The sequence below is a fragment of the Sceloporus undulatus genome, chromosome 1 (assembly GCF_019175285.1).
Source record: "Sceloporus undulatus isolate JIND9_A2432 ecotype Alabama chromosome 1, SceUnd_v1.1, whole genome shotgun sequence".
In the NCBI taxonomy this organism is placed as follows: Eukaryota; Metazoa; Chordata; class Lepidosauria; order Squamata; family Phrynosomatidae; genus Sceloporus; species Sceloporus undulatus.
In genome coordinates, this window is record NC_056522.1 from 38,315,465 (window position 1) to 38,329,985 (window position 14,521).

The following is a 14,521-nucleotide window of genomic DNA, read 5'->3' on the forward strand; positions in this document are numbered from 1 at the left end:
GGTTTACATTATTTTCAGATTAATTCATATTCCCAACAACTATCTCCCTCCATAAAAATCACAGTAAAATACGTTTAGATTCTAGAGTGATGTCTATTTTTAACTGTAAATTAATATTTGCAAATTTTTCTATATTTTTGTTTACTAATTCTGAAATCATACTCATGCGTTAAATGTGTTTAAACATTATACAACAGCTATTCTTATGTAGCTGATTTTAAAAATTCACCACTAGTTTAAAACAAAATCTTAAACTAGAGGAGTCTGGTTTCCTGAGATGCTTGCATTGCACAGTATCTCTTCAATCGATTAGGGCACATTAAATAAAAGATCAGCAACAAAAATAGCTGGAAGGATAATATCAGTTTACCATTGGGAAATGTCCCTGTTTCTATTTAAAGTCCTCAATGAACTAAAGATTTCTTTTTTAAAAAGTAAGTGTTGGATATAAATGGTAATTGGGGAAAAAATATTTCAGAAAAATCAAATGAAGAAGTGGTGCTTTAACTTCCTGGCAGCATTTAGGTGAGCTGCTCTCTAAATAAAGACATTGCATTTCCATTCTTGTGATTGGAGATGGATCACTAGCTCAGAAAAATAGTTTGCATTCTGAGCAGGAGATACAGATAAGTATTAGGTCAACTCTAAACCTTCTATTTTGAATTGCACTGAAGTCAGAGCTGAGTTTCAGCTTTAATGAAGTGCCGTTAGTCACTAGTTTCTTCCAGAGCAGGATGGAATATTTTGAAAGCACTGAAATACTGGAAGAATTAATATATTGTGAACTGAAAGGGTGGTAAGTGAGTTCAGTGCTTGTGACATCTTGTCATTGCTGGCATGTCTTAAACAAAATGAAACAAAACAAAAATGGTTAAGGCACAGTTCAACAAGCAGTGTTGTTGCTGTGCAACCTTTATACTCTTGAATAGGGCTTCTGTGGGAGCTTCAAAGAAGCCCTAGAGAAATGAATGGAGATTGAACAGGAACCGCTGCACCAGCCAAAATTTCCAGGATATATATGTATATATATCTGTAGAGCACGAGTGCGCGTGAAAGAGAAAGAGAGAGAGGGGGGGGGAATTGGCAAAAAGCCATTCATGCTTTTAAGAGTAAATATCCATCAACCCTTTCCAAGCTATAAAATGTTTAATGTTAATAAAACCTACAGTCCTGATGGCTGGAATCAGTAGCATTTTAAAGAATGAATCTTAGGAGGAAAATGAGGATATGGTAGCAAAAATCAAAATTTAAAAATTAATGGCTTTTTAAAAGTAATACTTATTCAGTTATCCTCCCCCAGTGAAGCTATCATTACAAAGGAAGAGAATGCTAAGCAAAAATTCACCAACCGTGCTATAGTATGAGTTTCTAGAATTTCTTACAAAAACAAGAGGGAGAAATTAACTGTTTTATTTCCTCGATTTTACTGGGAAAACGTAAATTCACTGTGCTAGTTTTCATGTAACATGCTAAAATGTTGCTATCATTCAGAGGAAAATATCACAGAAGTATATGTCCAATTTTTCCTATGCTGTAGGAAATGCTAATATTGTTAAAATATTTTAAAATAGTTAAAAATATGTATTAGAAGAATAAAAATGATTTCAGAATCAAATTATGGAAAACTGTAAATACCATTTCAGTAATGAATATTGTTTCTAGTGTTCAAAGGAATACATCTTTAAACGTCTTCCATTTTGGGAGGGTGGAACGTCAATTTGTTTTAGTGTGTGTCTGCTTTTAGAAGGGGAAGTGGGCTTCCAATAGATAAACATGGTTAGTATAAATCAGTAACTTTGTGGTGTTTTTACTTGTTTGTTTTTATGTTTGTGAGTTTATTATTATATCTTTGTGTATTAACAATTGATGAGTTTATGTCAGTTATGGAAAAGGTTTTAATTTTTCTTTTAAATCTTCCAGTATACTTTGTTGTTTTGAAACTAGACGCAAAACCACTTATTAATTTAGACAAAGGTATTGCCATGAAATGTAGTATCATTTTTGTCTTATTATACTCATCTCTTTTCAGTCAGGCAGAAGCTAGAATTTTTACTCATTACTGGAATAGTAATTTTTCTTTTAATCGTGTCCTTATAAATCAGATTAATCCACATCTGTGCCTTTTAAACATATTAACTTCTCTTAATTTCAATAATATGCGTTTCACTCTCATATTTTTTCCCCACTCCCTGTCTTAGTCTTTCATATATCTATATGATATTTTGGAACAGTGCCTAGCTGTGACCTATTCCAATCTTTTGCAGCTTTTAATGGCATTTTTTATAAAATGTCACATTTTGCCAGATGGGTTAGTACTGACCAGTGTGAATCATCACCATTTACTCTGATATTCAGTGCCATCTGACATTTATTACAGTCTCAGAATGTAAATTGAGGTACTCACCAGTGGGCCTAAAGCACAGCCTTTTGCAGTACATGCCTGAACTCTGAAGGAATGCAGACTCCAAGGAGAAAGTCCAGAAGTATAATAACTCATCTGGGAGGAGTTCTGTACCAATATGCCATTCATACACAATCCATAACTAGTAATAAATCCTATTTTTAAAGAAGGAAAACATAAAAAATGAAGAAATTAACAGATGACATATAGCTAACCAGAGCGCAATAGATATGAGACTGGAGGGTGAAGGGGCCATTGTTCCTTTATGGAAACTCAACGTGGTGGCATCATCGTCATCATCATCATCATCATCATCATCATCTTAAACAGGTGGCACAATAGAAGGAGCAATATTTGTGTTGCTACTAGAACAAACTACCTTCATAATTTCCTTGTTAAATGCTGGACATGCAAAAAGCAGGATTTTGTTCATCTTGTTAAAATTCTCCCTCTCCAAAGTAAGTAGATTTTAACAGACAGTGAATGCCAATGCACTCTTTTGAGCTGCAAAAGTTCAGACAATTCTGTTTCACAGCTCTGTTCAACATGCAAATGCATGATAGATTAAAACAAGGGCACAGAAGATGTATAGCAATCATTTAGAATCCTAACACATTCAGATGTAGAAAAAGTAGTGACCCCTATTTAAACCTGATGCAGGACAACACAGAAATGATCCTTCCACCTGCATCATGACCTTGGCACTGCACTACAATGAGTATTGTAATAGCTCCTGCTGTTGTTATTAAGATTTTTCAATAAATACTAGTCAACAACAGTGTTTCAGAACTGCTGAACTGAAAACGATGCAATGGGCTAAATGGTCCAATTCTTTTCATCAAGGCATCCCCCCAAAAAACATAATAATTGACCCTTTGTGAGCAAAGTGCCAAAGGAAGGAAATCCCAGTGTGTCTCTTTGTTTAATTAAATAACCTGATTATTGGTTTCACTGTCAATTAATAAAATGTTTGAAGTGAAAGTCTAAAGATGACTTGAATAGGGAAACTTTTGTCAAGGTGCCATCTCTACTTTGCATGCTATAGGTCCTTAAAAAGAGGTGTGGAGTGTATATACTTTTGAGGACAATACCCAAATGAGGTTGCACATCACACAATTACAGAAAAATACATTTTGGCCCTTATGTGCAGCTACCTAAGAACATGATTAAGAAATAAAGCTGAGCATCTTTTGGGGGGGGGGGTATACAACAGGAAAGCTATCTTCATCCCTGGCACCAGAATCATGTCATTTCATGAAGCTTTTTTTTTTTCCCCCTTTGTATGTGTTTTCTGCAGGCTCTGCATTCCCTTGCTTCCTTCCCCAGTGTGCTGGTTTTTTTTTTTTAATCCACACAAATCACACAAGCATCCTTTTGGCAAAGTCATTCCCCATGTATCAGGCCTAACCCTTATCCACTACATCTGGCATATTTATTACTAAGGTTCAAATTAAAAACTCACTGAGCCAAGCATGGTAATTGTCCTTATCCTACCTTTTCACACAGCTTTCTGAATTTTCTCCTTTTCTGGTATTTTTAGTATTAACTTCTATAAGCACTTTGTCTTATTAGGGATCTGTACCACATTGTTAATATTTGTGCCACAATACACCTTGGGGGAATTTGGCAATTGGCAAAAAGATCTCTTATCATGTAGACACAAATAAACAGGATCTCCAGAAATATGAATAAGCTGTTTGAGCTTTCAGAGGCTCATACATTATAGGAGACACACTTTTACAAAAAGACTGTTAGCATAATAAAATCAGCAGAATTTCTTTATTCACTGCTGTGCAAAGCTAGAAACATAGCATTTAAGCAAGTTCAATTTAGCTATTTAATTCTTTTGAAGTTTGTGTTTGACTGCTTTGATTACCAAAGCCTCTTGGGTTATGTTACATATGTAAGTAACTGCTTTCCTAAGTGCAGCTTCCTGATAGCTCTAAATATCTGAAAAGTACCACTCAAATAAACCAGTTTCTCACAGAAAAAAAAATGTGGAAATGCTTTGCACTATGTTCTGTACTGAGGAATTCAAAATGAACATTTGGATCTGTTCAGCTTTACAATGACCTATTTAGTTCCAGGAAACTATATTGGGCACTGCTGACTTCTACAGAAGTGATATACATTTTATTTGGATATTATAAGGCCATAATTTTATGCAAAACAGCTAAATATTAATAATAAAATTTATTTATATCCCACCTCTCTACAAAAAGCAATTGGGGCGGCTTACAAAGTTAAAATATACAGTGGACACTTTATAGATGTGGGGGGATCCATTCCAATCCCACCCCCCAATATATGGCAAAAAATAAAAACACCTGGGACCTCAAGCTGCTATTCCTATGGTTATGTGCTCCTGTGCGCCACAGGTGCAGACATCCTTTTAACTCCCCAAGCTTGCCCTGCATGGAAGCTTAAATCTGCATATGGCAAGCCTGCCTATGGCTCAAGCACTCTGTAGTATTGGCCTGTCATTATTAGGCTGGGATCTAGTGATTGGATAACCCATCTGTTATTAAATGCCATCACTGGGCCAACTACCAGAGAGAGAAAACTGGAACAACCATGGAATCCATGTGAGTGCACCCCCACTGCCATTCCCTGCACTTCGATTCACTCTGAGTTTAGCTGCCTGTACCTCAAGGTCTTTTAGGAGGACCTCCCTTAAAGGGAGGAATTAAAAAGACCCACCAGCCCCACAAGATCTGCTTACCTTCCACACTTCTAAAGTTGTGTTATCAAAGAAAAAATAAAATCAGTTTGAGGAACATCACACCCACGTGAAATCCACAAATCAATACAAAAAAATGGATTGGTCAGTGAATTGTGGAAAGAGAGAGAAAACCAAAAAGCCAGAAAAGCAGTGAGGAGTGGCGTTTGTCTTCCCTTGGTAGACATCAGTGAAGCCTACAACTTAATTCTCACAAAACATGCAGGCTTCTTGGAAAGAAAATAAGCACATGGCTATAAACATGATGACTCCATGATACTCTCTAGCCCTGCATGCCACCCATTCAAAGCTTATGCTACAAACCTCTATCTTTCTCTCAGGAAGGGTCTACACTGGCTAGAATACTCCAGGCTAACCCCAGAGTATTTTGGTCCCCAATTTTCCCCATATTGACCCCTTACCTATTCTCTTTTGGGTTGTCAGCTCACCTGCCTTCCTACATGGTCCCCATTCATCACCTGGTGCTGCTGCTGAGTTCATAATGAGGAGCCCAGCCACACTACCATTGCTGGGCTCCTCATTTGCACATCAGAGTGACTTGTGCCCATAGCTGTGGTGCCAGACAGATTGCAGGGACTACCAGTGAAGGCAGCCACTGTCATGGCTGTAAAGAGAGCTAAAAATCGACAGCAAAGGGTGAGTTATTTAAATGCAGGTTAGGAGGAGTAAGTCCCAAATGAGATGCAGGCATCATGAAGACAATATGGTATTTCCATACATTCACATTTGAATATTTGGCTTCAGTGGTTTTAACTTCTGTGACCTGAGTGTCATAGTCTAATAGTTTCCAAAACTGTCCTTCAGACTCTCAAACAGAGATCCTGTTAGCAGGTGTAAATGGCATCAGCTCAGTGGCAGGAATAAAATGGCTGCAGATACATTCATGATGGACATGAAGTCAGAGAAAACTATCCCTGTTAAGAAAGAGAACTACCCTACTAACTCCTCAGCTGCTTGAGAACTAGCAGGGTAGCTTTTTGTCCAGATAATAGTACCTTTTTTTGCCTCCCCACTAGGAATGCAGTGGACTCTTGCAAAAAGTGCACTACACCAACATAATGGACTGTTGTGCTAGCATAAAGCACCAATAAAAGACCTCAGTGTCCTTTCATAGCTGTGTCATTCTAAACTTTACAAATCAGAAACTCACCAGGAGTTTTTCATCAGTAGCCCCACCATCTAGTAGCCCCTACTTTCAGTAATTTTGTGTGTGTTCTAATGTCTAAGTTAAAATGTGCTGGACTGTCATTTACTTTCAGGGTAGTATTCCAGTGAACTGAGGGCAAAGAGGAGTAGGTCAAGTGTGGTTGCACATGGACTCTAAGCTCACAGGATTTTCTTTAAGTTTAAAAGATTCTTTGTGCCCTCTAGGAAACACCAGTGTAGTTTTGGCATGTTTCCTCATCTCCAAGCTGGTTTAGGCTAGAGAATGGTTTTTTTTTCCCAAAAGCAGAACTAAATCCCCTAAATTTAATTCATTTTCCAGTGAGCTCTTGGATAAGGAGAGGAATATGAACTCAAGAGTTTCTACTCAGAACACAATCTGACTGGCATTTCCATGCCCCTGGTGAACAATTGCCATATAAATAGTGCTTCATCCACAAAGATGCAGGAAAAGAAAATTTCCCCTCACCTGCTTTGGAATCCTGTCCCTTAAATAGAAACTTTCAACCTTGCATTATTCTATTCCTTTCTTAGCTGCATGTAAGTATTTTCCAGCTACACATAAACCTTCTTCTTCCCCCCCCCAATAAAAATCAAATCAAATCCCAAAAATATAAGATCTACATTATAGCTAACATTGAGAGTGAATCCATACCTTGTTGTTCTCACTGAAATTACATGGTAGTTAGCAAATAATTGGTCTCCTGACCCCCTAAGCCTCCATTTCCTTAACCTGACATCTAAAGTAACTCAATGTTCTGCACACCCAAGGGGAACACAATTCATCTTGTGTGGAGGCTGTAAAATGCACAGAGGACTTTCTATAATGGAACTGTGAATGTAATTAATGGGCTGTAGAACTTGTCATAGGTTTTGTTTGCTGGTCCTGGAAATAAACTGTCTTTTAAAGATTTATTTACATTTAAATTTCAGTTATAAGCTTGTTTTTGCCTTTTTAGGTGAAGACACATTTTCCTCTACAAAATGCTGCCTCTTCTGTGTCATTTGCTATCTGAAACTGGTGCTCAAACATAATGATCACTACCAATGCACCTAGGAATAAATGATTACTAAGTTTCAGCACTACTGTAGGCATCATATACATCACCTATGATATTCACATACAGAATGCTTCACTGTAGCACATAAAAAGCAGGCTTCATCCAGAAGGGAAACTGACTGACATACCACATCAAGCAACAGTTGAGATTGTCCTTCGACTTTTTAAAAGCATGGATGGGGTAGTAGAGAGTGGGAACTGAAGCCATTTAAACCTAGGTGCACTCATGTAATCCATTAGATAGAAAACCTTAATAAAACCATACATTTGAGGGTTCCTATGTTTTGATTACATAATATCTCTATGTAAAAACTGAAACCTTCAGTTAAGACTAAAGGAGTAGAAGAATGCTATCCTCAGTGACTGATTTTCACACGAACTTGAAATTTTGGAATATTTAGCATCATTAAGAATAGTTAGCTTTTAAAAAAAAATGGGCCAATAAAAAATAAATTAACATTTGAGATTCCTTATCCTATGTTTACAGTGTGAATATAAAACCCATATTGCCAAAAATTCTCCTTCACTTCAATTTTCCCATATTACAATAAATATTGATACATTGCAGACTGCGAGCAATTTCTTATAATTTCCTGTTAAACATAACACTGAGTTGATGGCTAGCAGAGCAAACTCAGTTGGGACAGTCAGGGAAGTGATCCATAATTTCCAAAACTCTGCTAACTTGTGATAGTGGAGGCAAGAAACATACATATGTCTGAAGTGGAATTTCTCTTTTCCTTTTTTCTCTGGCAGGTTTTTTAAATTTAATTTTGGAAAAGAAAAATATTCTCTATCCTTTTGCTTATGGTGGTAATTCACCATGCTATTACTAGGCAGGATTGCATCCCTGAGGGGTTCAATCTTTGTCCTTCTCAGTAAAACAAAGAGATTTTGGAGTCAGTAAACCTAAAGCTCCTATAACCCATCCCTGGAGTGCTATGTTTTAGGGCCTCCCATGGGTGGACATCGAACAACTGATAAATCTATGTTCACAGAACTTTCCGCAAGTGTCACTCTGTCTCTGGAATAGACCTGTCACCACCAACAGCAAAGTTTTTTCCTGCTGCCACAGAATTACTCCACCCTATATTAGTTTCCTGCAGCATACCAATGTGAGTGTCAGAGGGTCAAAATTCATCATCATCATCATCATCATCATCATCACCACCACCACCACCGCCTCTATGCCACCTTTCTCCCAGAAATGGACCTGAGGCAGCTCACAAATAAAAATATCTTTTGTGAATAAGCCCAATTGAACTCTGTGAAGCTTACGTCCTGAGTAGACATGTATAGGAACAAAGTGTTTAGAATATCTGAAGGAAATAATTTTCCCCAAAAGAGCTTGTGCCCATGCAAAAATCCACACAAGCAATAATGCATACCACTGTTTGTGTTTAGTGCAGTGCCAATCCGACAAGTAAACCTATTCAATTAAAATTTGTAATTACTTACAAAGTATTCTGAAATATATGTGTTATGACATTTGACAGCTGAAGGCAGGCAAGCTGCAAAGTTAAATTAACTTATAGATTACAATAAATATTTAGAGCTGTTAAACTATTAAAAAGTTATTTAACATTATTTGCCCTCAAGTTCATAATGCCATTTTCTGTTTCCTGTCTTAAGAATACAGGTAGGTGGCTGTGAAACCTGATATTCATACGGTATATTTGAAAACAGCAACAACACTTATTCTTTAAAAATTAAGATCAAGCATTTGTCACTTTTCCACTGACCTTGCTCATATGTCTCACAATCTTCACTAGCTGATATTCAAGCTAATTTCAAAGGCATAGATAGGTTTTGGAAGTTATGACAATTCAAATGACAGAACTTGAGAATGCTTATTTAGAAGAAAGACTTTCCACTGAGATAATTTTCTTTTTTGCCATAAAGCACTGGAATATTATCATTAGGCACTAATACTACCACAAAGGCCTGGGAGTAAATTCTATTGTATTCAGTGGGACTCAGTTCCGAGTTAACGTGTTTAGGATTGCACTGTTTATTATGTTTTAACCACCTTTCCTTTAAGGAAATTCACTTGGCATATGCATGCTGTCCTCCCCATTTTATGTTAGTCTGTGAGCTAGATTTAAAAAAAGGAATAACCATGGTTCAGCAGAGATTTGAACCCCTATCCAGAACATGACAAGCTGGATGAAGCAGAATTAGTTAAAAGAGAATAAAAAAGAAAGAAAAAGAAAAGGTGAGGAAGCAACTCTGTATGCAGTTAAATACAGAAGAGGGTTTAAACTTTTGCTTTTTACTGTTTTGAAGAAACTGTAAAAAGTACATATAGAGGGTGATAAATATATCTAGCAGTTTAAAAATGTAATTTTAAAAAATGCTTTCTTAAAAAGTAACACTTTAAGAAATGCTTTCTTAAGAGGTGTCAGAGACTCCTTCTGTTTAGTTGTTCCAGAAAGCATTAAGCAAAAGAATGCAGTACATAAAAACCATCAAAAGGGAGCACTTTTGAGCCACTAAAACAGCAAAGCAAGACGGAAAACTTCAATCTCCCAGCTACAGACAATGATACTATCTCAGGTATTTTATGTGCTAAAATGATCATTAAAAATTAAGCACCACATATAAGCTGCCATTTAGAATATTAATTTACCTTTACTAATCATCTTTTTAACTTGAGGCTAAAAGAGTTCACTTACCATTCGGGTACTCTGGCTTAGTCCACGAGATGTTAAAGGAGTCAGAGGAATATGACTGGGCTTCTGGAGCAGGAACACCTTCTGGGGTGCTCTCCGTTGTTACTGCTGAAGTAGCTTCACTTATTGTACACCCACCTCCTGTGCAGGCCTTTAAAAAGAGGGGGGGGGGGAGAATAATAATAACAATAATGAAACTGGACATATACATCTAATATATCCCACTGAGAAAAGCTAAGAACTTCAGAGTTTGTTATTGTTGTTTCAGATCTCGCACAAAACATGGTTCCTTCTTACAAAGTTCTTGACTTACTTATGGGGAATGAATTTTGGTTATTGTGAAGCAAATGCCGGTGAGATGACAGAGGAAGTTTCTTTGCCAAGAAAAGCAGGTACCTTCAGAACATGCACTCTCTCTTTGTTACCCCCTCCCCATTGTCAGCTTCTGTATCAGTAAAGATTGACGGTTCTCAAACTGGGGGGGTGGGACCCCCAAGGAGCCCCTGAGAATTGCTTAAGGGAGGGTTGTGAAGCTTGGATGTCCTGATGCCCCCTTTCTCCTCCTCCTTCTCTTTCCAAACTTTTTTTTTGTCTTGGAGAGGAATAGAAAGAAAAGGAAGGCATTTGGAGTTTCTGCCTGAGGAAGGAGGAGAAGGAAGAGCAAGAAAACTATTTCCTTACGAAATATTAAAATATAATACTCATAGATGTATATTCATTCAAGGCATCCTTAGAAATTCAGTGCTCTGTAGCTAACAAAGGAACTTGTAGGTTTACAAAGGACTGAGGCAACTTGGATCTCAAGAGAAGCATCTCTTTCTGTTTCGCTAATAGAACATTCCCCCCCCCCCCGGATTATCCACATAACCAAAAGATAGAGGGACCAGCCTGCATGAATGTCTCTCCAACAACACCTGGATGAGAACAACAAGGTCTTGACAAAATGCAGGCTTGTGACTAACATTGTCATATTTGTCCCCTCCAGTATGATTTTTAACATCTTTGCTTGAGGAAGAAGCCAGAGGAACTTCAAAAACTTCCAACATGTATTTTGTGCATTTGGGTTTGCTGATAAAGGTATCACTGTTCTGTGGAGTTTGGATGTTATTGTACTTTGGTAGTTGAATGTGTGAATGAAAATACACACACTCAACAAACAAATTATTGTTATTCATCTACTACATTGAGCAGGGTGAGGAGGTATGACATCCACATGTAGATGTAAAGGGATTCACAATGGTAAAAAGTTTGACAGCCACTGATCTAGGGATCTCAGTAAAAAGAACTTAACAATAGGAAAGAATAAATCTGTCACTTCTGATCCCCCCAATTCCCCCCCCCACACACACGTATTTTAACTTTTAAAAAAACCTCATTCAGATATGTGAATAAGTTTGTGAATCTTTCATAAATGTTCATCAAAAGCAAGCAGGATTGTTTGATTTTTTTAAAACAAATTAAAGAGATCCTATAACTTTGTTGTATAGAACCTGTAGTTTCAGTAGTCGAGATCTTTTCGGCACAATCATTAACGATACAAGAGCCTTGTCCTGTTTTTTCTACTTGGTAAAGTTAAACAACAAACAAAATTCTTATTTATTTACACTCATCCCAGTCAATAGGTACAGTTATTCCTACTATCTATCTGCCATATAGCTTTCCAAGTTAAGAAACTCTCAACTTGATTGGATGCAGAAGTTTTTAAAGCTAGACTGTGAAGATTTAAGCTCTTGAAAACCTCTGCCTGGCAAAGTGTATCTGTTACTTTCTGTCCCTTCCAATTTTTGTTAATCTTAAATTCTTCCTGTTGAATTCATGAATAAGTTTCTAAAATCTGGAAACTTCTTAATAAAAAAATTGCAGAATAAAATTCCTGATACGAAAATCTCTACTTTGAAATGAAATGAGTTTTTGTGTGTGAAAAAGTGGAGCTGAAACATGCTGGTATATATTTTTTTAATTTTTGTTTTTTTTAATTTTTTAAAAACACTCCCAATAATTTTCTCACAAGTGTTATCATACAGTTAAAGGCATTTTCAAGTTATTTATGTATATGATAGATATGCAGACTTTCTAGACATTTAAAGAACACTATCCTTTGTCTTTTTCTTTTCTTTTTGGTTGTGGGAAAGAAGCAGATTTGGGAAGGGGTGCATTTGAAATAAATCACTGCTTACTTCCCCACCTCACCACCCAGTCAAAGCTCATCTTCACTGTGGTAGAATTCAATGATATAGCCATGTTAGTCTGTAGAATCAATATGTAGAGAGAGATCTTGTAGCACCTTTGAGACTAACTGAAAGAAATTGGCAGCATGAGCTTTTGTTGACTTCAGTCTACTTCCTCAGATACATTTGGTGGAGGGGTAGCCAGGCACAGACATATATATGCCATCGTATGTGAAGATGTCAATTCAAATTACAATTCCTTTGTGTATGAAAATGAAGTTGCAGGTCCAATTTTAACAATGGTCATCAGGAAAGAGTCTTTGTGCATGGCGATGAACTGGCAGATCCAGTTTTGCAATGGGACTAGCCTGTGGTGAGGGGAACAGATGAATGTAGGGCACCCTCAAGAGGATGGGGTCAGATAGTGCGTGTAGTGTGACAGGAAACCATTATCTTTATTCAATCTATTACTGAGGGATTGTAGTCTGTGGATGAATTCCAGTTCTGCTGTTTCTCTTTCCAATCCACCTTTGTAGTTCTTTTGTTCAATGACTGCTGTTCTGAGGTCTGAGATGGAATGCCCAGGGAGATTGAAATATTCTGTCACTGGTTTTTGTGTATTCTCATTTTATCTTCACTGTTTAATACAATGTGTACTGTTGGGTAGATTTATGAGAAGTAATTTACAAATGCGTATATTTTAGTGAAACAATAATTATAAATTATAAAACTGCCTTGAGTTGCCGTTTTGGAGGAAAATGTAAGATATACATATAGTAGTAGTAGTAGAAGAAGAAGAAGAAGAAGAAGAAGAAGAAGAAGAAGGATATCAATAATATATCAGCACTAGAAACAAAGATTCAAAACACACTGCAGAAATAATCCAGTTTGAGACTGCTTTAACTGACCTGGCTAAATGCTGGGGAATTCTGGGACCTGTAGTTTTGTGAGACATTTAGCCTTCTCTGTCAGAGAGCTCTGGTGCCACTACAAACTAAAATTCCCAGGATTCCCTAGCACTGAGCCAGTTAAAGTGGTCTCATACTGGATCATTTTTGCAATGTCTTTTGGACCAAAGCTGAAAGATCTAAAAGGAGCCATGGTGATGCAGTGGTTAAACGTTGGTACTGTAGTCACAAAGTTGTAAATGCAATCATAAAGGAGATCTCCAAGGTCCACTCAAACTTCCATCATTTCATAGGTCAGTAAAATGAGTACCTAGCTTGTTGGGGGTGATTGTCTTACTTCTTAACTGCTAGTTCACTGATAAGTGGTATAGAAATGTACTTGCTATTGCTTCTTTCAGAGATGCTATGTATTTCATCACAGTGTAGCAGAAGGAAGCCAATGTGGCGTAGTGGTTTCAGTGTTCGACTACAACTCTGGAGACCAGGGTTGGAATACCACTTGGCCATGAAACCCACTGGACAACCTTGGACAAGTCACATGCTCTCGGCCTCAGGGAAAGGCAATGATAAAACCTCCTCTGAATAATCTTGCCAAGAAAATCCCATGATGGGGTCACTTTAGTGAACCGTAGCCATAAGTCAGAAACAACTTGAAGACACCCAACAACAACAAGGCCTACATCAATTGCTCTACAGAGAAAACAATTCTGTTGGGCTTTTCTCACCCTCAATTATTTCCATTAATCTGGTTGTTGTAAGAACTCTGTAACTTTAATACAGAATTCAGTAATACCGGAGGTCTTCCCATGCAGCATGATGCATCATGTGAGCATGATACTAATTCGCTGGTATCTAAGGCAGCTCATAAAAGTTAAAAGATATACACTTTTAAAATTCATATCAGATAAAGAATAATCTGATAATAGAACTAAAATCAGTTAAAATCCGGATCATTAAAATACCACCACACAGTACAACACATTCTAAATAGCCCTTCAGACAAAGACGTCAAAATTTCCTATCTCTGACATTTCATAGAATCGTAGAGTTGGAAGAGCCCACAAGGACCATCCAGTTCAACCCCCTGCCATGCAGGAAATCTCAATCAAAGCATCCCCAACAGATGGCTATCCAGCCTCTGCTTAAAGACCTCCAAAGAAGGAGACTCCAAAAAACACTCCAAGGGAGTGTGTTCCACTATTGAACAGCCCTTACTGCCAGGAAGTTCCTCCTAATGTTGAGGTGGACTCTCTTTTCCTATAGCTTGCATCCATTGTTCTGCGTCCTGTTCTCTGGAGCAGCAGAAAACAAGCTTGCTCCCTCCTCAACATGACATCCCTTCAAATATTTAAACAGAGCTATCATATCACCTCTTAACCTTCTCTTCCCCAGGCTAAACATCCCCAGC

At 37.4% G+C, this 14,521-nt stretch overlaps 1 protein-coding gene across 1 annotated transcript in view; it reads right to left on the bottom strand.

The window, feature by feature from the left end:
• The window catches only part of USH2A (usherin), a 665,459-nt gene that overhangs the window by 304,643 nt on the left and 346,295 nt on the right, over window positions 1-14,521 (bottom strand). Inside the window, 2 exon segments of the mRNA XM_042475774.1 lie at window positions 2,405-2,556; window positions 10,041-10,188. Coding sequence (XP_042331708.1) covers window positions 2,405-2,556; window positions 10,041-10,188 — 300 coding nt within the window.